At 39.6% G+C, this 23728-nt stretch overlaps 1 protein-coding gene across 1 annotated transcript in view; it reads left to right on the top strand.

Annotated features, from left to right (window-relative positions):
• The first annotated feature begins 2183 nt into the window (after positions 1 to 2183).
• LOC147604133 (uncharacterized) overlaps positions 2184 to 23728 on the top strand; it is a 32009-nt gene continuing 10464 nt past the window's right edge. Inside the window, exon 1 of the mRNA XM_086795420.1 lies at positions 2184 to 2557. Coding sequence (XP_086651546.1) covers positions 2388 to 2557 — 170 coding nt within the window. The 5' untranslated portion in view covers positions 2184 to 2387. The remainder of the gene's footprint in view (positions 2558 to 23728) is intronic.

Raw genomic sequence — 23728 nt, 5'->3', positions numbered from 1 at the left:
CATCATCTCTAATTATCAAACTATTAGAGAGCACTGGTGTTTTACGGTATATATAGAAACTTCCTTTTTGTGTAGCTTTTGTGTTTCTTTTGATTAATTTATATTTTTACTGAAACATTCTTTTTGCAACAGGGAATATCTTTACTTTTTAGAACCGAGATTGTTGTTGGGTTTGTATGGTCGAGACAATTACGAGACGAGAGATTGGTCTCCTTGGAATTTACAATCTAAGATTGTGGAAGGTTGCATATCGACTTTATGTACGTGTAATGTTTGTGGATTATGAAAAGCCTGATAAGTTAGATTTTCGATGCATAGGCACTGGATAGCACATAATTTTTTGATTTGCTGTTTACAAGCCTGTTCAAATGCTGTTCGCCTCAAATATTGATCCACCAAAAGAGTTTTGTAAGCTTTTATCCTTATCCTGTCTTTTTTCAACAAGAATTAAATCTTCAATGCTAGTGTTTTTTTTTTCTGGCATACATTTTGCCAGATAGAGGTACGGGATATAGGCTACCAAGGAGAGAGAATCGAGTTGTCCGAAGATTTTTTTAAAGCCGTGTTTAGTTGTGTTAAGGTTGTCATCATTTTATGCGTTTGTAATGCTAGATGTATATTTATATGCCAAGTTTGGTGCTTTAGAAACTTCTATATGGATATATATGGCAATCATGATGTGTTTTATATAGGAGGTTGGCAAGTTGAGGACGATGTATACATATATGTATGAGTGTGAACAATATATATGGATATTATGGGTGCGTGCGCATACACACACATATTTACATGTGTATATGTGACATGCACACATGCGTCATAGGCGCACACACACATACACATATCTTCCAGTTGTAACAGAAAGAAAGGGTGATTTTAAACATATTACTTTTACCTGTAAGTACATGAAAAATGCTTTCAGCTCATCGGAGACTGGTCGCGACACTAGTAGAACTAAATTTTCCAAAACCCTTCCCTTCTTTTAAAGGTAATTGTGTTTTCACCTTTCTTGTCAAGGTTTTGACTCCCTTAGAAGGGTACTCCAACCTTCAAATTCTAGCGCTGTATTCGACCCACAAAAACTTTATGAAAAAAAGATTCAAGTCCAATGTTGGTTGGTAGAAAACATTTTTCCCAACAATTCAAAAAATCTTCAACCTCAAATTCTTATAGGTTTTTTTTGTGAATTGTTATTTTTAAATTTGAAGGTTATTTTTCAAAATTTGCCATTCACCTGACATTGAACCTCGGTTTTTTTCTGAACACTGCTTGAGTCATGTTCACGAAAAACTTGGGTTTAGTGTAATGTGAATTATTAAAATTGAGATTTAACGTGAAAAAATATAATTAGAAGGTTTTTATGAATTGTAATTTTTAGAGGTATATAATTATTTGACCTTTATAAAAACTTTAAACATTTAAAAAATATTAAATATCTAAGCTTCAAAGAGTTTTAAATTTTTAATATAATTCTTACAAATTTTTAATCGATATTAATTATAAAATTTTAATATTAATTAATAATTACTAATTAGTAAATTAGTTAAAACTTAATAGTTATTAATAATTAGTAATTACTAATTAATAATGCGATATTAGATAATGTCAACTTGGGCCAATGGGCCAACGATTCAATTCGGATTAATGTGAGTGCGCCAGCCTTCGGTGAATCCTTGCCCTTGCTGCCCCTACGTGGTGGGATGGGGTTAATTAAAGTGAGCCCCTACCTCCTAATTAAACTGAATCTTTGCGCTTGCTACCCATGCGTGACAGTGCTCGTAGCCAGGGGGATTACTGTGGAAAAACGTCCCGTGGGTCTCCTGGCGTGCGCCGTGTACAAAATGGGATTACTATTGGAAGTTACGGAAGTCGCCGCGTCGTGGAGGAGAGGCGAAGGGTGGTTGACACGAAATAAGTGCAATAGCGACTCTACCACTGCAAGTTGCAAAGGCAATAAAACGCATGCCCGCTTTTGACCTGACATATTTGCAAAATTTTAAAATGCCTTTAAAAAAAAATACCCCCCCGAATAAAGGGTTAGGGGAAGGAAGACGCATATGAAAAAAATGCCTCGTCCAATTTTTTTCAGAAAAATCGTAACTCATGCACTGGCAGGTAGGTCAAGCTCGGAGACCGTGAAGTATTAAGAGGGTTGGGCCACACACCGTGTGCCAGCCTCGCCATCACCTTCGTGACGGACTGAGGCTCAGACGGAGTACGCAGCAGCTCTCCTTTCCCTTCTACTTTTTCCCGTGACCCGTTCTTCCCCTCCTCAAAACAGGAAATCTTTCGATTCTCATAGAAATACACAGAACCTTGCACCCTGCCCCCGCGACCACACCCGGCAACCACCCTCGCCTCGCACTTGCAAGGTCGGCCAACCCATAATGACGTCGTCCCGTACCACTATTTCCCAACCAGCTGCAGCCGACGTGGCTCCCCCTCCCCTTCATCTGCTGCTGGTTGATCCTGCGGCTGCGGAAAACCGACCATCAGCCTCCCAGGCCGAGGTGGACGTCGCCGCCACTGAAAAGCTCTTCGAGTTCGCCAGCTCCAGGTAGGGGCGTTGCACTCTACTTCTAAATTCTCCATTCTATAATGAATTAAAGCTTTACTGTGTTTTCAAGAGTTGGAATGATGATATTTGGAATGGCGTAAACTTCTGTAGAATCGGGTGTGTGCGTTTATGTAGAAGTAGAATATAAGTAAACGGCTTTCTGCTTTCTCCCAAGGAAAGCTGCTATGCAGCCCCCACCCAACGATCAAAATGATACTTCCTCCGGTGAAATCACAAAATAATTTGATGAATAATCTCACTCACGAAATAATTTGGGCCTTAATTTGCGTATTGATTTTTGGAGTTACAAGCACGTGTGTGTGTGGTCGTGGGTGTGTGTACTTTGTGTGTGAGAGAGAGAGAATGTTCAAGACTCCAACTCAACCAGCTTGTCCATAGAAATCAAGAAAGTTTTTCTTCAAGAATTTGTGCTAAGATTATGAGTTGTGTGCATCAAAGAATTCTCCCAACCAAAAGACTCTATTGTGGTGGCTACGTCAAACACACATTGGTTATTCACTTAATAAATACTAACTGGTATGGGATCCGTGCGATGGTGCGTCATTGTTTGTAATGGCATATATATATCATATTTAATTTATGTGTTTTAACACACATAAAGTAATTGCAATGGTCCGCGCGTCCAAGAGTGCGAGTGTGAGTGAGAGAGACATAGACAAATAGAATGCTAATGATTTTAGGAATCACTATGCATAGTTGGCATTTAAGTTGGTGCCTCAGGAGGCGCCATGAAAGAAGCTATAGTTGTCAAGGCACTAAAATCATGGATGCAAGCTTCTTTTTTTCAAAAAAGGGCAGATATATTTAAGAGAGAAGGAGAATCCAAAGATACATTGTGGGCAACGTGTCCTTCATGCAGTCACACAAGGCATGCCCTACAAGTGGCACTGCGCATGTGACTGCATGTGCCCACACGTGAGAGAGAAAAAACTGTTGGCTACCGGTCTAATCCATCGCCAACCTGCATAAATTCTTTCTAACTAGCTCTTCAGCTGCTTCCTTGCACGGTGGCACCCCGAGTAGAGGAGGGCAGCGATTAGCATCTCCTTGAACCACAGTCGCCCCCGCCTGCCTGATGCATTCCCGATTCTTCTACACTGTCTTGCAGGGGAGGATGGTGCGTCCTGGGAAGCTGCTTTGTTGGATAGGGACTTACTGCTTCCCTTGATATGTCGGCAGCCGAGGCTTGCTCTCATGGTCATGGGAGCTTCCCGTCTGTTCCGATTCCTTCATCTATGTTGGTGGCGACCAGGGCCGGGGGTGTTGGTGGCCTCTCCTCGCGGGCTGGTATCCTTCTTCACCTGCCTTGTGGCTAACTTGGCTAATTCTTTCCTTGTGGGTGCAGGTACCTCTCGTGATTCGATCCTACCTGAGAGGAGGCTCAGAGCAGATGGAAGACGGGGTTTTCCTATTGGGGCATGGTCTGGCACTGGCATGTCTGTCCTATAGGTCACTTGCCGAGGCTTATCCCTCATTGTCTCTGCCTTCTTGCAGGGATCTGGTTGGCATTTATATTGTACTTTGATAGCATCTTGAATCAGATGTCTATTGTAACCTGCTGTGTGGGTTCGCATTGAAAATACTGATTAGAGGCATGATAACTGCATGTAGAACGTCTTTACGTTGATTGTGTATAAATTTTACGGATTAATTCATTAATTAATGACGACTACCATCGTCATTAAATAATTTATTATAAGCTAAGGTGGAACCTTTGAACATAAAGGTTCTCAACCTTAGCTTTTATATTATAGATTTTATTTTTATTTTTATATTTTATTTTGGTTTGTTGATTCTGTGCGATTGCTTCTCTTCGTGGACGCATATTGGAGCCTACGTAGTCTTTGTCTCGGATAAAGTTGCCAACTATGCCACCCCCCGAGATGGAGAAAAGGGCTCACCTACTAGCGAGGGACCCCGAAATGAGTAGGCCCAACACGCTATAAGCATGTGTGTGTATGTGTGTATGTAGTGTGTGAGAGAGAGAGAGAGAGAGAGAGAGAGAAAGAGAGAGAGAGAGAGTGAGAGTGAGAGAGAGAGAATCTTTAATATTCCAACTCAACAAGCTTGTCCATAGAAATCAAGAAATTTTTTCTCCAAGAATTTGTGCTAAGATTATGAGTTTTGTGCATCAGTGAAGACAAAAGAATTCTCCAAATCAAAACACTCTATTGTGGTGGGTATGCCAAACACACATTGGTTATTCACTTAATAAATATGATAGTTATTCATACTAAACACATGTTGGTTTAATTTAAAGGATGGGAAGCATCACTTTAATCAAAGAGAAGGCTGACCTTAAAGCTAAAATTTTTGTACGGCGTAATTTGGTCAAGGTTTGGTGCTCTCAATCCCCCACTTGGCACTTCCCTAGCCTCCACAATCCTCTCATTACAGAGAACACGATTTTGATTCACAATTCTTTGTTGCATTTATACAAAAAGTGCACATATGAACAATTCACATGATGTCTAGGTATTCCTATGAGCACAATATGCTAGAACAACATTTTCAATAAGAGTACGATCCTTTGTGGGGAACCTTGTACATCATGTTGGGGCTACTAAAAATCATATTAGATCTTGGAAACAAAAATCATAGTTTATCGTCATCTAATGTGAATATGAGAAGAAGCACAAAAAAACCTTCAAAATTGCATGCGAATACCCTAAGAATATAGAGAAGAGTTTTTGTGTTGGAATTTGGATTTGTAGTTTGCCCAAATCATGGTTAGGTGGCTTGCTTCTAAAAGTAAAAGCACTCAACACAAGACACTCAATGTTTATGAAAACATACCAAGTTTCTAGTTATACGGATGTAATTTTTTGGAAGGAAATGAAGTGTTTATAAATTTACTTTTCGTAGGAAAAATTATAAAGTATCAAATGAGAGTGCTTAATATACTGAAAGAAACATTTCTAGGATAGTGCCTTATACCATAGCAAAGAAAATATTTGAAGTGTGTTTACTGAAAGAAAGAAAACTTCGTGTAAACTATGTTCAAATCTAAACCATGAATAAAACTCTGTGTAGACTAGGATGTCCAAATAATAATCTTGAAAAAATATACATATAGTTTCTATATTTGACCAAAATACTATGTAACATAGTTTTGTATTTCCTTGTAAATATCAATAATCATCTTTGTACATATAAAAAAAGAAGTAGCCACCAAGATCAAAACTTCATTTTTCACAACTACCATAGACCTTTAAGAGAGCAATAAAGAGTATGTATGGATATTTATTGAGGTGAGCCTAAGTGAATAAATATAAAAAAATACTATCATTATCTCACCATTTTTTCACAACAAAAAAAGTGAAACTTCATGGCACACAAAACATGTCTAGAATAGTTACAAATTGATCTTGTAGACTTTCACTACGCTTAGAAAACTCATAGCATACCCAAATGGGTGAATATTGATTATTTATATGATCGTGAAAATCTTTGGTTTTTCATGAAAGGCATACAGAGAGCTAAAATATCAATTAACGTCTCATCCAAAGTTGTGTGAAGATCAAGAATGTACATAACATCTTTGTTCTTTATCATCGCTAATAACCAAATAAACTTCACCATACTAATGATGCCAAGGTGTCCCTATGAGCACAATATGCTAGAACAATACTTTTCAATAGGAGTATAATCGTGTGTGAAAGCATTATATAAATGGCATGCAAGGGCTACTAAAAATCATATTAGAAGTTGAAAAAATTCTCAGGTTAATCATCATCCACCAATGTGAATATGAGGAGAAGCACAAAAATAAATGCCTTCAAAATTACATGCGAATACTTTATGCATATATACAAGAGTTTTTGTGTTGTAATTTGGGGTAGTTTTAATAAATCATGGTTAGCTGGCTTGATTTTAAAAGTAAAATATGTCTTTACAAGATACTCACTATTTATGAAAACATATCAAGTTCTAGTACTAAGGATGTTTTTTTAAATGAAATGTTTATAAATTTGCTTTTAACAGGTAAAATTATAAAGTACCAAATAAGAGTGCTTCATTACCTATAGTAACATTTCTAGGACATTGCTTTTACCACACTACTAAAGACAATATTGAAATTATTTCTAAGCAAGAAAGAAAAATTGTGTAAACTATGTTCAAATAAAAACCATGGAAAAAATTGTGTAGATTGTGTTTACATAATAAAAATGGAAAAATATACTCTTAGAAATTGTTCAGTTTTTTTTTGAAGCTAAAAGGTTTTATTGAGATTATTTTCATAGAATTTTATTTGAAACCTTATAGTTTTTAATTGTAAAAAAAACAATTCTCTATGAATGCTATAGAGTTGGAAATTTTATCTTATAAGACTAGTGTATGGTGGCCAATGAGGAGAGAGCTACATATGCAAGTTTGTTACTCGAAAAGTAAGTGTTTAGTTTTAAGTAGCTTGTTATAATTTGAAATGTGTTTGTAAGCTCCAAAGCTTAAGTTATTCAAAATGTGGTGAGTTATTTTCATGTTGTAATGCATTCATTAAAAAGAAAGTCATGAATACATTAAAGGAATTACAAGTTAACTAAAAACCTTACAGAGTATTGAGATTAGTATAACAAAGAAGGATATATAACCATAAGCACTAGACTTTGAGACTTTGGTCTTGCAGTACTAATTATAAGCAAAACACATCTATAAGAATATGCAGAATACCATAAACTCTTTGGTCTTGCATCACTAACTGGATGTAAAACACTGAAATACGAATATGCAGGACAATGTACAAAGGCACATGAACTAGAATTATAAATGATGTGATGTGCATGTAAGAAGAAAAGTCATATTTTGAGTTGGGATTTTAAACTCATAAACTTAAGTTGATCAAAATGTAATGTGTACAGTATTTGACGCATTGATCAAGAATCAAAATCTTAAACCTAAATAATTAAGGGGTTGTGAAAAATCTTATATTTTATGAACGTAAGTCTAAAAAGAAGGATATGTTACCATTAGCAAATAGCTTTGGAAAATATTATGTCCATAATTTCTTCGATCTTAAAACATTAACAATAAGTAAACATTTTTGTAAGAATATGTAGGACATTTGATAAAGGTGGGTGAGCTATAAGAACTAACATAGAGAATAATCTAACATGTATGTATGTGAGAAAGTATCTCTTAAATGAAAGTAGTTTTAAGGCCATTACTTCATGGTGGCCAAATTATTAATTTCACTTCTTTTGTTCTATCAATATCATTATCCTAATGTGTGGTGTTTTACTTATGTTACATTGCCTATTTGAGATGTAAGGTGAAGTTACAGTGATATCAAATAACATTTCTTGTAATATATAGTTTCTATTTTGGCCTAAAAAACTCAAAAACATAGTTTATAAACATATTTCTACATTTAAAAAAAGGATGAGATACCAAATAAAATACAAGCCATGGATTTTAAATGTGAGTTTTAAGTTTTTTAATAAAATAATGGGGATGTTGAGTTAGTCTTTTCTTATGTTATAAGTAAAGGAGACTTTAAGAGATAGTAATGTACTGTAAGGATCTCTTAAGAAAGATATGGTGTTGTGAGAGGTTAGACTTTCTAGCACATAGTGATTTTCATAATTTTAAATTGTTTGAATCTTGATAAGATTTTGAAACCATTATCATTTATTGATACTATCTTTATAAATTGCGTTTCTTTAAAATAGAATAGTTTAAGAGACAAAAAAGTAATTAGCTAATTTTGCCAGTAAAGGACCGGACCTAGGGGATTGCACTCATCAGCATCATGAAGTACACACATTTCCCACTCATCCTAGGGAGTAGCACCTGGCTGCCATGAAAGCTTAGGTATAAGCTTCAAGAAGATGTAATAGACATATGTCAAAAGATGATAAAGGTGCAATAGCCTTAACCAAGATCACTTATATAATGTTTGGCCATTTCACACTAGCTAATCAGTATGTCCATGTCCCAAATATATACTCAAGGGGCCCAAGGTCCATGTGCTTAGGTCCATATCCATACATGTGCACCATCCGTTTGAGTAGTCAAGTACTGACACAATGAAATCTCCATGTGAGGACCAAGTAGACCGTCTATCCCAAACATCCACCTCATCAAACAATTGTCCCAAGTCACTAGACATCAATCCTTGAGCTCAAAAACCCACTCATGGCACGAGTAGTTTACCTCATCATAACATGAAGTCGATGAATGAGGGTTTGCTGAAGGCCTAAACCTCGAAGTGCCAAAAGCATGTGTGAATGTGGCAAAAGAAATACGATCCATCACATGAAATGGTAGCTCATAATGATAACAAGGATAACGCCATGAAAATAATACATCAGCATCCCTCCTAAGATACAGATCTGAGATGGTAACATAGTGATATCAAGACGACGATGGGGTGTAGAGTGTCGATCTCAAAAGAGACGCAAAGTAGTAGCAAAAACCCATGACTGTATATGTGAACACTCTCCTCAAAGTACCCCCAAACGTGCAAAACACATCCACAAAAAAAATGTGAAAACATGCTCATAAAGCACCAAGCGTGTGAACAATCCCAAACAAAGTGTCACTGCACGTGAATGATGCCAACTAGAACACAACACAAGCCAATGAGTACTCCATGTGAAATAATACTCAAGGAGTGTGACTCACACCTCATTAATCACAATGCGTGTGAACAATCCTACACACAGAAATCAAGGTGTATGAACACACCTCATCAAGCACAATGCGTGTAAATTATTCACCTTTAGGGTTGAGTGTGGAATGAAGAAATGAAGTTAAAGCTACCTCCGAGAGCTAGACTATGCATGATGTGTTCCATGTTAGTTAGCTAAACCCGTATGCAAGTACAATCCCTTCAGAAGTGAAAGACGAAGTGGAACCAGATATATTTCATGAAGCTAAAGTGATGGTTCCAGATGAGATCCTTTTACACTGCTTCAAGCATGGATCCGGCTGAAGAAAAAGATAGTTTCTCACAAAGTTTTAAGACCGAGGGACCGACGAGGGACCCACGAAGCGGTATGGCTTGACAAAGAGTTTTTTGACAACTATCTGGCTTTATTGAGATGGACTATTTAGAGGCTATGAAGCTTCCATCAAGTTAAGTAGAAGGCGATGTCATGTGCATACCACACTTGCATGCCACGTAGACATATTTGAACAAGAAGTTGTAGGACCTGAAGTGGAAACTAGTCCCATGTGAGCTGAGTCTGGAATGAGCCAGCCAGGGTTCCACTCCGTGCATTGTCGTGAACATGAAGTAGTGCCAATCCATACTGTGAGTCTCCCTCTGGCGAATGATGTCAGATAATTTGAGTATCTGGTTTGCGACCAGGTGCCGAACTTCTCTAGGTGCATTTAGGTTGTATGTCTGATGGAAGGTCTTTAAGGCACCCTAAAGAGGGCCAAGAGGCCCATGCTTGGACTAGCATGTTGTTGCCCAAGGTGGGCCTAGATAGCAAGGTAGCCAACCTTAGGGCTTGGCCAACATGGCAGGCCTGGGCAGCCCAGTTGGCTAGCCCTGAAGGCTAGGCCAAGATTGTGGGCTAGCCCATGGTTAGTAGCATGTGCAGTCTCAAACAGCCCACAGTGTGAAAGCATTGCACTTTTTAGCATTTAATGTTACTTTATATTCTACGCATAAACATTTAAATGTTAAAAGAAGGATTTTGTTACATTTTGAATATCCATTTATAGTATAAATGCATAAATGTCTAAATGGTAAAGAGAGAAATTTTTGTCATATTTTAAATAGGTATATTCATGGTATGTATATACATGGGTATTTTTATCAAAAGAGAAAAATATCATTCTTTTAATCTCTAGCTCATCAAGCCTAGAGTTTAGTTTTGAAATAAGAGATTATCTTTGAGAAGCATTCTATTGTTAAAGAATTAGCCATAGATATGACTATTCTTTTTTAGAGAGAGATTTACTTAAAGAAATAATTATAAATAAGCATAAAGATTAACTTTCTCTTAATTAAACATTAAGAATCTTAGACAAATCTTGATTTGAATTAAAGCAATCATTTAGAAAGCTTCTCAAGCTGGAGAGGGACTGAGAAGAAGAAAATCATTGAGAAAAATTGGAAAAAACCATAAAAACCATAAAAATTGAAAAAAACCATAAAAATCATTCTTACCTCTAAGATTAGCTTGATTCTTTTCTTTTAGGAGTGAAGCCCCCAACCAATCAATTGTTTAGCAAAAGGAGAAGAGAACTCCAAGAGTTGTTGAACAAAGAGAGAAGCTCAAAGCTCCCCAAGCTCCAAGCTCCAAACTCCCCAAAAGTAGAGAAAAATTAAGGGATAATAGAAAATATAATTATTTTAATGTAATACTGGCATGGTATAGCTTAAAAATGAGAATACAAAGGAATGAGGGTCTATTTATAGGTGAGGGAGGCCACTAACCAAGTCCAATTCGGTTCTAGAAATTTTTAGCTTCAGTTTGACTCAATTTGGACAAGATTTGAACCAGTTTAGCTCCCTTTTTTATCCACTTTGGTCCAAGAGAGAGGAGAGAGAAAAATATCCCATTTTTGGATTAAAAAACTCAAGTAATCATGAAAAAAAAGGTACTTATTGGGGTGTCAAAAATGCATCATTTTCTCTAAATATCTCATTTTTTTAAATATCTCTTAATTTTTAACTAATAAACATTGTACCCAGTCAACTCTTCATCTTATGTGAGCATTTACCTATTTTTGGATATTTTTTTTATTCTTTGGATTTATCTCATCCCAACACTTAGATTAATCCTATTGACCCATAGAAACCTTAATTGGATCATAATTCAAAAATTTCTCAAAATCTGGATCCTTAAGCTAAGGTCATTAATACATATTTTTAATTGATTCCTAATGCACATCAGAGAATTTATTTTGAATTTTTATTTCAGGAAATTATATTTTAGATATTAGGAGAAATTTTATATCTAAAAATATCTCAATATTAAATTATCTCTCTCTAGAATTTTTCTTCTCTCTAGGCAAAAACAAGAAAAAATAATATTTTCTTGCATTCAAAAATAGGAAATGATTACAGTGGATTGAGATAAAAGCTTATTTATTATTCAAGTTGAGGATGAATCTTACATCCTCTCCCACTTGAAAAACACGAGATGTCCTCATCTCGCAAAATGGGAGTAATCTTTTTCAAAATCTTCTTCTTTCTCTTCCCAGGTGGCGTCTTCTAGAGGGAAGAACTTCCACTTAACTAAAAACTCTCTGAGGACTCTGCTCCTGAGAACCTTCTCCCAAACGTCAAGGATTTCTTCAGGTTGGAGTACCATCTGGCCTTCAGTCTCGGAGAAATCAATTGTTCATCATCAAGCACGTGACTCGGGCTGGGTAAACATTTCTTAAGTAAACTGACATGGAATACATTATGTACCTTGAGATGGGGAGGTAGAAGAAGTTTATAAGCTAGATCGCCTACTTTCTTTAAAATAGCATACGGTCCATAGTATCTAGGAGAGAGCTTCTTGTACTTCCCTAAAGATAAGAAACTTCTTTTGGGTCGTACTCGAATGAAGACCATATTTGATTCTTCAAGTACTCTCTCTGATCTCTTTTCATTTGCATACTTCTTTTTGCCTATCCTTGGCTGCCTTAATATCTTTACGGAATGATTGCATTTGCTGGTCCATGTCATCAAGCATCTGTTTGGACATCTCGATTTTGATCAATGGATCGGACCAAGCCAATGGTGTAAGTCAATCTTGTCCATATACAGAGCTTTGAAAGGACTCATCCCAATGCTTCGATGATAAGATGCATTGTAAGCAAATTCAACCAGGTGCAAATGGCTTAACTCCTTCTTGGGTTCCCTACCACAGCATGACCGAAGGATATCTTCTATTACTTGATTCACTCTTTTAGTTTGGCCATCTGTTTCGGGGTGATAGGCTGTACTGAGATCCAAGAAAGTTCCTACTGCTTTGAAGAATGCAGTCCAGAATTTCGAATCATGTGAACTTGGGATCTCTGTCACTTACTATCCTCCTGGGTAAGCCATGCAATCTGAAGATCTCTTTGAGAAAAACTCTAGCAACATTCACTGCAGTGTAGGTTACTTTCATTGGAATCAGATGGATAACTTTGGTTAGTCTGTCAACTACCACAAAAATGGAGTTGTAACCTCATTGCACTGAAGGTAGTCCAGTGACCAAATCCATACAGATACATTCCCACTTCATTTGTGGAATGTCTAGGAGATGCAATTTTCCTGGCATCTTGACTCTCTCTGCCTTGACTCTGACATATTAAGCATTGCTACACATGATCAAGTACATCCTTTTTGAGTCCTGGCCCCAGAAGAAACGTTTCTTCATAGACAACTAGGTTTTTATAAACCCTGGATGTCCAGCTATCAGGCTATCATGGGCTTCTCTCAGAATCCTTCAGTTTATTCCCTCATCATTGGGAATGCATAGCCAATTATTATAATACATGCATCCTTCATCCAATTTGTACCCAAGAACTCAACTCATTTCCTGAGGAGTCTTGCTTTCCTGCATCAGAAGGGTAGCAATAGGGACAAAGAATTTATCCTACACGATTATCTCCCTTGCTTCACTAATCAATGGATTTGACACCATTGTAATTGCAAACAAGGAGGCGTTTCTACTGAGTGCATCTGCCACCACATTTTCTTTCCCTGGCCGATACTTGATTTCAAAATCGGATTCCTGCAGGGTCTGCATCCATCTTCTTTGGCGCATGTTAAGATCCCTTTGGGTGAAGATCCACTTTAGACTTTGATGATCTATCATCAAGGTGAACCTCTGTCCCAAAAGATAATGTCTCCACAACTTCAGAGCATTAACCCACTGAGAGCAACTCTATGAGACGCTCGCCCCCTTCGAGATCGTTGGCAGCGGAAGTAGCGTCAACCTCTCACGTAGGGCAAGGATCCACACTCGGGGCCTCACCCACGGATATCTAGACAAGAGACTAGCCTGACGGTTCCTCCAAAACCGAACTCGTAAAAACTTCCCTTGCCCGGAAGGCACAGGCGATTCTGCCAAGAAAATCATCTAACGGGAGAATTGATCTAACGAGTGAAAGTCTTAACTAACCAAACTGATCCAACCGAACCTGAAAGTCACATGGTCAGATCGAGGAAGAGACTTGCACTTGGTCCATAAAATCATCGCTTTTTTTCCCTTTTTGCGAGGCACAACCGTTGATTCCCTCACACAGAACAAGGGTCTTCCTAGGACTTAATCTAACTAACGTAACTTGATCGTAACTAATTGTATCATAGGAATCCCCCGATACAGTAGTCTAAACCCAACCGGCCCATCGATTAGCCAACTGCCCAACCACTATAGTATTGGTAGGATTCCTTTATAAAAATTTGGTTATGTTTTGTCCGGGTACCAAGGAAAAGAGTTCCCAAGTCTCCTAGCCGGTGCTTCAAGCAAAATTCAAGGTAGTCATACCACTTACACACCCAATATGAAATTACCATTTTAACAGATTCGGCTATCTTTAAAATAATATTTCAATGAAATCATAGTATTACTGATCATAATCCTCCAAAATATTGAGTCCATTGATTTACAAAATATATCATCCGGACTCTCTGTTTGAAGACCAGCTGGTCAACTAATGAGATCCAATATTAAAATTCAGTTCGCAAAAGTAATTCTTTTCAATTCATCCATATCTCCCTCGACATACGCATGGGTGTCCTAGAAACCGTGAGCCCGTGCATCACCTGGTCAAAACCCTCTAGGATCCTATTAGGTGTCCTAGCACTTCAGTTTTAGGAGGACCGCTTCATCGGTCCTTGCCCATCGGAAGCGCACCATTTTAACCATAAACGAGGCTAGTCAAGACCTCTGTAGGCTTTGCCCTGCAAGCGATGTCCCTCGACGACTCCCTGCTTGGAAATTTAGTAGATTCGTCTCATATTTCACAATGGGTTGATGCCTTCTAAGGGCCATCACACAGGCAAGGGGAGTGCTTCAACCAAGGTGAATATTGCAGGTCATGATTCAATCTTTTTTTTTAAAAAAAAATTACATCATTCTAATAAAGCAAATATACCATTCGTGGTGGGGGCCCTACAAAGGGTAATTGGGACCCAATACTATGTCCTCTTCTCTCTCTCTATCTCTCTCTCTCTCTCTCTTTTCTACGCTCATTCTAATAAAGCAGATACAACATTCGTGGTGGGGGCCCTACAGAGGGTATTTGGGACCCAATACTGTGTCCTCTTCTCCCTCTCTCTCTCTCTCTCTCTCTCTCTCTCTCTCTCTCTCTCTCTCTCTCTCTCTCTTTTCTACGCATCAACTTCAGTCTTGTGTGTTATATTTGTCGTGAAAGATTGCTAAATTCAGAGCTTTGAAGTTACCGATTCAATCACAAAACTTTCGCGTGTTACAGTTTACAAAGTAATGTGAAGAGCTAGTGTTCAAATCAATTGGGATGGATAAAAGATTTTAATAGCTACTACAATGGAGAAGTGGTCAAAATTGGGTTAAATGTGAAAGAAAAAAGTTAGATTTTGTTAAAATACATGGTGTGAGTTTAATCTTAGCAATGTTTGAGTGAATCTCATAATGGAGATGATTATCACATAAGAAAGCTCACACCAATGAAGCAACACATGAAACCACTTAGATGAAGATGAGATAAGACCAAAGAGTAATGGAATGTACTCAAGAGTCATCATTTAGACATAACCACGAACACATGCTAAAATGCCAATGAGGATAGTATTTCCATAAAGGACCACTTTGTATATTAAGCACTAAGCAAGTACACAAAGTATGGACTCCACTCTTTGCATATGTCTCACTAGTGAATGAGTAGAATGCCCTGTTTATGTTGAGAGAATGTGGTGCTTATGCTAGATCAAGATGAGTGGAGGAGAGATACCCACAAAATACAAGAACATATCTTGTTTATTAAGTTGGTTATGAATACAACTTGGCCTTTGCACACTACATAATGCCTTCTAGCTTTACCTTTAAATAGGTGAGCTAGTGGACCATAAGTCTATTCACACACACACCCTTCACCTACCCTTTTACATGACCTTAATCTTTTAATACCCTCCCTCAATACCAACTATGAAAGAATTGGAATAGGTGGTATTGGACATAGGTTGTCTTTATAACATTAGGCGTACAAGGTTAGGAATATAGGTGTTGTTACATTGAGATTTAGAACAAGTGCTCATAGGAGTTAGAGGTTGATACAAAGTTAGCCTCTGACTCGTTGTTAAGACATTTAGAAGTGATATGTCCCGTTTGTTTACACTTGTTACATTTCATCTTGTTGGGATATTTGATCCAACAATTATTTACAAAATGACCTACCTTTTTGCAATGGGTACACCTTACTTTGCTCACTTGATGTGACAAAGCTTGTTCGATATTCAATGGAGTGGATGCATTTGAAGATTCAGATCCTCCCTTTGGCCTCTTTTCTTCATCAAGATAAGATTGAGTAACTCCTTCAAGGGTGGGATTCGATATGTTCTTCAGGGTGGTGACTAAGGTGGGGTACACCTTCTTGACTGCTTTTAACAAAACAGCCCCACTGCATCATCTTCATCCATTCTCGCATTCTCTCGCTGATGCAAGTTGAGCCATAAGGCCCTTCAAGTGAGAGATAAAGGCTCCAATGCCATCGCTCTCTTGGAGCTCCAAGCTAAAAAATTCAATTTTAAGTGAGATCTTGGAATTCTTACCACGAGCTCCATAGAGCTTGTCAAGCTCATCCCATTTCTCCTTTGGAAGCTGGTCCACATGGTGAATAAGAGTCTCATCTCAAGATGGAGCATGATGATGGCTTGTGCCCTCTCATCATCTTCAATATCTTCAGCCTTAGTTCGATCAATAACCTTAGTGCCGGAGATGAATGGCCAAAAACCTTTGGTGGGATATCAAGAACTTGCCAAGTGTGGAAGCCCTCTCTTGAGAACTTCTTAATTTGGGTGTTTTCCTTTGACATTGGGTATTGAAGGGAGATTACAAGAGTGTAATGGGCTGATTTATGAAGAAGAAAACCAAAAACTTTGTGATGTTTTGGCTTAAGTAGAAAGAGAATGGCTTATAAGAGTGCAACAACCCTTAATCAAGCCAAGGATGTTGCATAAAAAGAGATTAAGATGATGAAGCTTATGGTTTAGCACTTAGGGTTTGTGTCCAACCACTAATTTTGATGGAGATGAGCTTCATTAGTGTCAAAGAATACTTTCTTTGGTGATTAAGATCACCATTATTGTTTAGCAACAGTATTAGTGCTTAAGAGCATATTTTTAGTGTCTAATGACACTTGTATTGGTGATTAGATTTACCATTAGTGTTAAAGAACACTCTTAGTGCTTAGAAACACTCCGTAATGTCGAGAGGCTCCCCTTTGCTGATGGCTACACCCACCAATAGTGTTTAGCAACACTTTTAGTGCTAAATAAGCACACTTGGGAATGTTGAACACTTGATGAAGCTTGATGAATGAGACTTATGAACACTTCATGGTGTATGCCAACAACTTCAGAGAATCTAGAGCAATAGCACTTTCAAGAAGCACTTAAGTGATTAAGGTTAATTAAGCTAAGATTAGTGTTTAAAAAAACACTATTGTGAAGCTTTTATTGAAGCTTCCATGGCTTCCTCACAGGGCTGGCCTGGTCTTTTGCTTCTTACGCGTACGTCGAGTAGCCATTGTGGCTCATGTCTTGACTGTAGAGCCTTGAGGCTATGGGCTTCAAAAGCCCTAAGCTTATGTGGCCTAATATTACCCACTGAAGGCGAATTCGTGTACAAAAACAGCGCTACAGTGTAGCATGCGTGGGCCTACTCAGAGTGCAATGGCGCGGCTGAGAGAGGAGTAACCCTACAATTGGCTATACGAAACTGAACGCCCAGGGGTATGCTTCATCTTCCTAGTTGAAATCAAGCCAAGATATGGCCTCCACCACAAGCAGCTGGAAGGCCTCCACAAGCAGTTGGAAGGCCTCCACTGGTTGGGGGTTCATCTCCACAAGACGTGAGATGTGGATAGCCTAGTCTACACCACAAAAAATGTGACCTAATCTACCCAAGCTCTAGATACCATGTTGAGAGAACGTGGTGCTTATGCTAGATCAAGATGAGTGGAGGAGAGATACCCACAAAATACAAGAACACATCTTGTTTATTAAGTTGCTTATGAATACAACTTGGCCTTTGCACACTACAAAATGCCTTCTAGCTTCACCTTCAAATAGGTGAGCTAGTGGACCATAAGTCCATTCATACACACACCCTTCTCCTACCCTTTTACATGACCTTAATATTTTAATAGTTTATATAGGTTCATGAGAGGGGGGTGCCTAGAGGCCTAGAATCACTCCACCTCTCCTCAGCTCTCTCAATGGACTTGCCTAAAAGGCGATAACTATAATTAAGCAATCACCTACTTGACCTACACATAGTAATCAAGAAAAACAAGGGTCTTCTAACCTTAGACCACTTATTCTAAGGTACCACTAAGGATGGATGCTAGATCACATAATTTCGAATACCCTCCCTTGATCAAGCATCCATACCATGTAGGGTGTGCTTGGATTAGTCTACCACTAAGATAAAATCACTAAGATAAAAATGTTCCATGTGCTATAAAATGTCATACATAGTAATGGCTAGAATAATGTGTCAGAAAAGTTGGCCATCTCCTTATCTTGTTGCTTTACCTTTCCTGTCTCTTTCTTCTATTCATCCTTATTTCTTTTGAAGCAATCCTTGATGATGTGACCCTTCTTTTTGCAATATTAGTAGGTTCGAGGAGCCTTGGTCTTTTTCTCTTTGTCCTTAATTGTGGCAAAATAGGCATGCTCCATTGGAACTTGTGTTAAAGAAGAGCTTTAAAGCCTTGGAACCCTATAAGACACATTTACATTATGATGCACCAAGTATAGTACTTGCATTTATCTGTTTTATCAAACATTTTTCCCACCATATTTTCCATGGTACTTAACCTTACACACAAACAATGCTCCCAAATTACACAAATAGGAAGGTTCTTTATAGCTCTAGGACTTTAGAATGGAGCTGGTTTGTCACAACAAAGAACTTCACTCAAGAATTCCTTCACCAAATAAATGTAGGTGTGTGAACATGAACTTTGACCACTCTAGGTAGATTGTCTTTGATATAATATGAATATTTGCTTGGATTGAATGGTTTGTTTTAGCTTTTGCACTTGGGCTTTGGTTTTGGTTTTGATGAATCTAGGCATTATCACACATCATGTGTATGCACACTTTAAGATGGTACACAATAAAGAATGCTTGTGAACAAATAACACATACACCCACAACCACTAAGATGTATCCTACATAAAGGACTGCACTTCCATGGAAAGGAGATTTGATACCATGTTAAAACACATGCTGTGAGCTTAATCTTGGTAATGATTAAGTGAATCACACAATGGAGATGATCATCACATAAGCACACTCACACCAATGAAGCAACACATCCAACCACTTAGATTAAGACGAGATATGACCAATGGGAAATGGAATATACTCAAGAGTCACCACTTAGACATAACCATAAACACATGCTAATGAGGAGATTATTTGCACAAAGGACCACTTAGTATATTAAGCACTAAGCAAGTACACAAAGTATAGACTCTACTCTCTCCAACATCTCACTTAATGAATAAGTAGAATGCCCTGTTTATATAGGCTCATGAGAGGGGGGCTCCTAGAGGCCTAGAATCACTCCACCTCTCGTAAGATTTCTCACCTGACTCACCTAAAAGGTGATGACTATAATCAGAGAGTCACGTACATGACCGACACATAGTAATCAAGTAAAACAAGGGTCTTCTAACCTTAGAACATGTATTCTAAGATACCACTAAGGATGGATGTGCTAGATCACATAATTTATGACAGGTTTATGGGTAATATAATGGGAAATGGTGTGGACAAAAGTAGAAGATTAGAAACCCTAGCCAACATTTCCTCTTCTTGTCTCACCTATTAGCTCATGGGTGGTGACCACTTCATTTCTCCTCTCTGTGCTCTCCATAGCTAGAGATGGTGGAAGTCGCGAGTGTTTTTGAGCTGCATTGAGCCTCCTAGGCGATGAAGCTTTCTCTCTCTCTTTTGTTTTGTCTTGTTAAGTTGCATTTTTTTCTTTCTTTTTTTAAATGCAATGACGCCTTACTATGCTACACTCACCCCAAGATGGCTGAGCCTTGAATCAATCAAGGTAATGAAGCCTTGCTATGCTATGAAGAACTACATTCCCATGGAAAGGAGCTTTGATACTATGTTAAAAGACATGCTGTGAGCTTAATATTGGTAGTGATTAAGTGAATCACACAGTGGAGATGATTATCACATAAGTACACTCACACCAATGAAGCAACACATGCAACCACTTAGATTAAGATGAGATATGACCAATGGGCGATGGAATATACTCAAGAGTCACCACTTAGACATAACCATAAACACATGCTAATGAAATGCTAATGAGGATATTATTTCCACCATAGTCACAAGGGACGGGAGACGGTGACGGGGGACATGGACGGGGATGGGATGGGGGACGGCCATAAGTAGGGAACGGGGACGGGGGAGGGGAATGACACTCAAAAAATACTTTTTTTTAACTTTTCTACTCTACACTTATTCTACTTTGGAAGTACATCAAAATGAGCACAAATTTACACTAAAATGGTAAGCTTTTGAGTCATATTAATAATTAAGTAGATACAAAATGAGTCATGACTCAAGAGTCAGGAGTCTAAGCCTTAAGGAGGTAGAATACATGGACGGACTCAAATGAGTCAATGACAAAAAAGTGGTGAAGACTAGAGGCTAGAGGCTAAGTAGTAAGGCCCATGAATCATGATCCATGAATGATCATCCACGTGAAGTGCAAGCCTCATGGTCATCAGGAGCTTGTGCCAAAGAAGCATCAAGCTCATCCTCAGTCTCATCCTCACTGGCATGCTGCTCCTGCACCTCATCCTCTTGTTGCTCTTCTTGTTGACTCATCTCCACTCGGTGTGAAGGAATCTGCCTTCTTGGTCACGCTCTTGCAAAGCATTCGCAAGTTCGCGTTGACGAAGACAAGGTCATTGGCATGCTCTACCCCGAGTCGGTTCCTCTTCCTAGAGGCAATGTGGCTGTAGGTACTCCAAAGTTGCTCCAAGCAAGAGGAGCACGCCTAAGTATGCCAATGGCAAGCTGCTGCAGCTCCGGTCCATCTAAACCAAAGTCCTCCCACCATAGAGCAGCACCAACTTTGGAGCGGTCAACCTGTGCATCATGACAGCCATAGGAGCCATGAGATGACCTATACATCAAAAGCTGGTCCCTGATCTTGCGCCTTACCGATGCATCAGGCACAAGATGATCCAAGATGATTCTCCATCCCCAGTGCTCACCTCCCGGTCGCTCTCCTGCTTGTTGCCTTGGAATTCTGGGTCCACCACAAAAGCTGCTGCATGCAATGGAGAGTAGTAGGAATTCCACCTTCCTAGACACAAGGCATGGATCTCCTCCTCGTCAGGCACGAAGTCTTTCAACTTCTTTATCATGCGATCCATGGCCTCGTAGACCTTGCCTATGCATGGTTGCATAGCTTGAGGAGGTTGTTTAGGCAATGAGCCATACAAAAGGACACCATGACATGTCCATACATACCTTGGGGAGAATAGCTCTTGCCGCCCTATTGGAAGGCTCCCCATCCACAACAAAGCCCACTACATGCTCGGGGCCCACTCCACCGCAAGCACATCCGCGCTCTTCCCAACACCAGATGCATCATGAGATGAGATGAAGTACATCTCTCCGTGGGAATATGCAACCATACCGTGAATACTCCTCTTGCGGGTGTCACTCCATCCATCCACAATGAGGGAGACTCCGTTCCTCTCCCATTGCCGTTTTGTGTTGTCGGCCGCTTGCTCTACAATGCACTTCTCCTTCTCGAGCAATGTAGTGCGCAAGCTCTTGGATGAGGGGGGCGTATAGGTTGAGCCATACTCCCCAATCTTCTTAACCATGACCTTGAAGTATTCCAACCTATTCAAGAAAGTAATTTACTAATGAGAAGGGGACTAGGATGATGAAAACATGAATGATGAATTGGCAATGATCGATTGCACTTACCTAGCCGGCTTGAAAGGCAATGTGGTCGTGGAAGAAGAAGCGGGCCACCACCATATCCACCTCCTCCTTCAACTTGGAGTTCCGATTCTCCCCAAGTGTAGATTGTCACCGTGGGCCACGTAATGCTTTTTGAGAGGCCGTGGAGATGGAGGGTGCCGGCGTCGTGGATGGAGTAACATTCCGACTTGATGGTGAAGGTGATGGTGTGCATGATCCCGATCCACCACATGACTCCATTGCAGAGGCTTGAGTTCCTCTCCCCATCGTCAAGGGATCCACGGCCACTTGTGGTGTCCTTGTTGCTTCGACCGTTTCGTAGACGCTAAGCTTGTCAAGAAGTTCCCGTCTCTTCTCGGGCGTGACATTCGTGCAAATCCTCACCTCATGCCCACTCTCATGCAAAAGGTGGGCTCGCACTTTGTCGGCGCCACCCATTCGCCGGTACGGGCAAAGCTTGCATACCCATGGTCGAGAACCACCTCCATGAGCGGATGGGGTGTAGTTAACCTCCTCCCACCATGTCTATCCTGTTGTCCTTGAGGAATGAGAGAGAGAGAGAGAGAGAGAGAGAGAGAGAGAGAGGCCTAGAGGCTAGAGCCTAGAGGCTTGGAAGTTGGAAGACTCAAGAGGCTTGAAAGTTGAGGGAGAGGTGAAAGAGAGAGAGAGAGAGAGAGAGAGAGAGAGAGAGAGAGAGAGAGTCTAGATTCTAGAATCTAGATAGTAGGGCGGCAGCCCGCGGGCCTCGTGTGAGAGCCTAGAGGCTTGGAACTTGGAAGTTGGAAGCTAGAAGAAGCTTGAAAGCTTGAGCCTTGAGAGTTGTGTGTGCTTGTAGCCTTGTAGAGGCTTGTTCTTATATAGATAGGCAAGAGAGAGAGAGAGGAAAGCCTCAAGGGCAAGAGAGAGAGAGAGGGCCAAGCCTCAAAGGGTCAAGGCTCAAGGGCCAAGGCCCAAGGCCAAGCCAACAGCCATAAATAGCTAGAAACGGCAAGCGCAACGGCCAAAAACAACGAGCGCAACGGCAAAAAACAGCTAGCAACGGCTCTCTACCACCCCCCACCGGCGTCCCCATCCCCTGTGAGTGATGCATCGTGGGGGACGTCCGTCCATCCTCGTCCATCCCCATCGTTGTTCTGTCCTGATTCACCGTCCCTGCATTCCAAGCAGCCGTCCCTTTCGTCCCCTATGACTATGATTTCCACAAAGGACCACTTAGTATACTAAGCACTAAGCAACAAGTACACAAAGTATGGACTCTACTCTCTCCACACATCTCACTAATGAATAAGTAGAGAATGCCTTGTTTATATAGGCTCATGAGAGGGGGGTTCCTAGAGGCCTAGAATCACTCCACCTCTCCTAAGATCTCTCACACCTGACTCAAATAAAAGGTGATGACTATAATAGGGAGTCACCTACTTGACCTATACATATAGTAATCAAGTAAAACAAGGGTCTTCTAACCTTAGACCACTTATTCTAAGATACCACTAAGGATTTGCCACTAAGGATGTATGCTAAATCACATAATTTGTAAGAGGTTTATGGGCAGTATAATGGGAAATGGTGTGGACAAAAGTAGAAGATTAGAAACCCTAGCCAACATTTCCTCTTCTTGTCTCACCTATTAGCTCATGGTGACCAATTCATTTCTCCTCTTTGTGCTCTCCACAGCTAGAGATGGTGGAAGTAGAGTGTTTTTTGAGCTGCGTTGAGCCTCCTAGGCGATGAAGCTTTCTCTCTTTTTGTTGTCTTGTTAAGTTGCATTGCTTTTTCTATCTTTTTTTAAATGCGACAACGCCTTACTTACTATGCTGTAGTAACCCCAAGATGGCTGAGCCTTGAATCAATCAAGGCGATGGAGCCTTGAATCAATCAAGGTGATGAAGCCTTGCTATACTGCAGTCATGTGATGAAGTCTTACTTACTGTGTTGCAGTCACAGTTAGATAGCTGAGCCTTGAATCAATCGAGGCAATGAAGCCGTTTGCAAAAGCACAACCTTTCATCTAATGAAGTCTTACTTACTGTGCT

Source organism: Cibotium barometz, chromosome 62 (genome assembly GCF_041138505.1).
Source record: "Cibotium barometz isolate CiBa-2024 chromosome 62, ASM4113850v1, whole genome shotgun sequence".
Taxonomy (NCBI): domain Eukaryota; kingdom Viridiplantae; phylum Streptophyta; class Polypodiopsida; order Cyatheales; family Cibotiaceae; genus Cibotium; species Cibotium barometz.
Note: the sequence above shows the minus strand (reverse complement) of the source record. Positions and strands in the feature narration are given on the sequence as shown.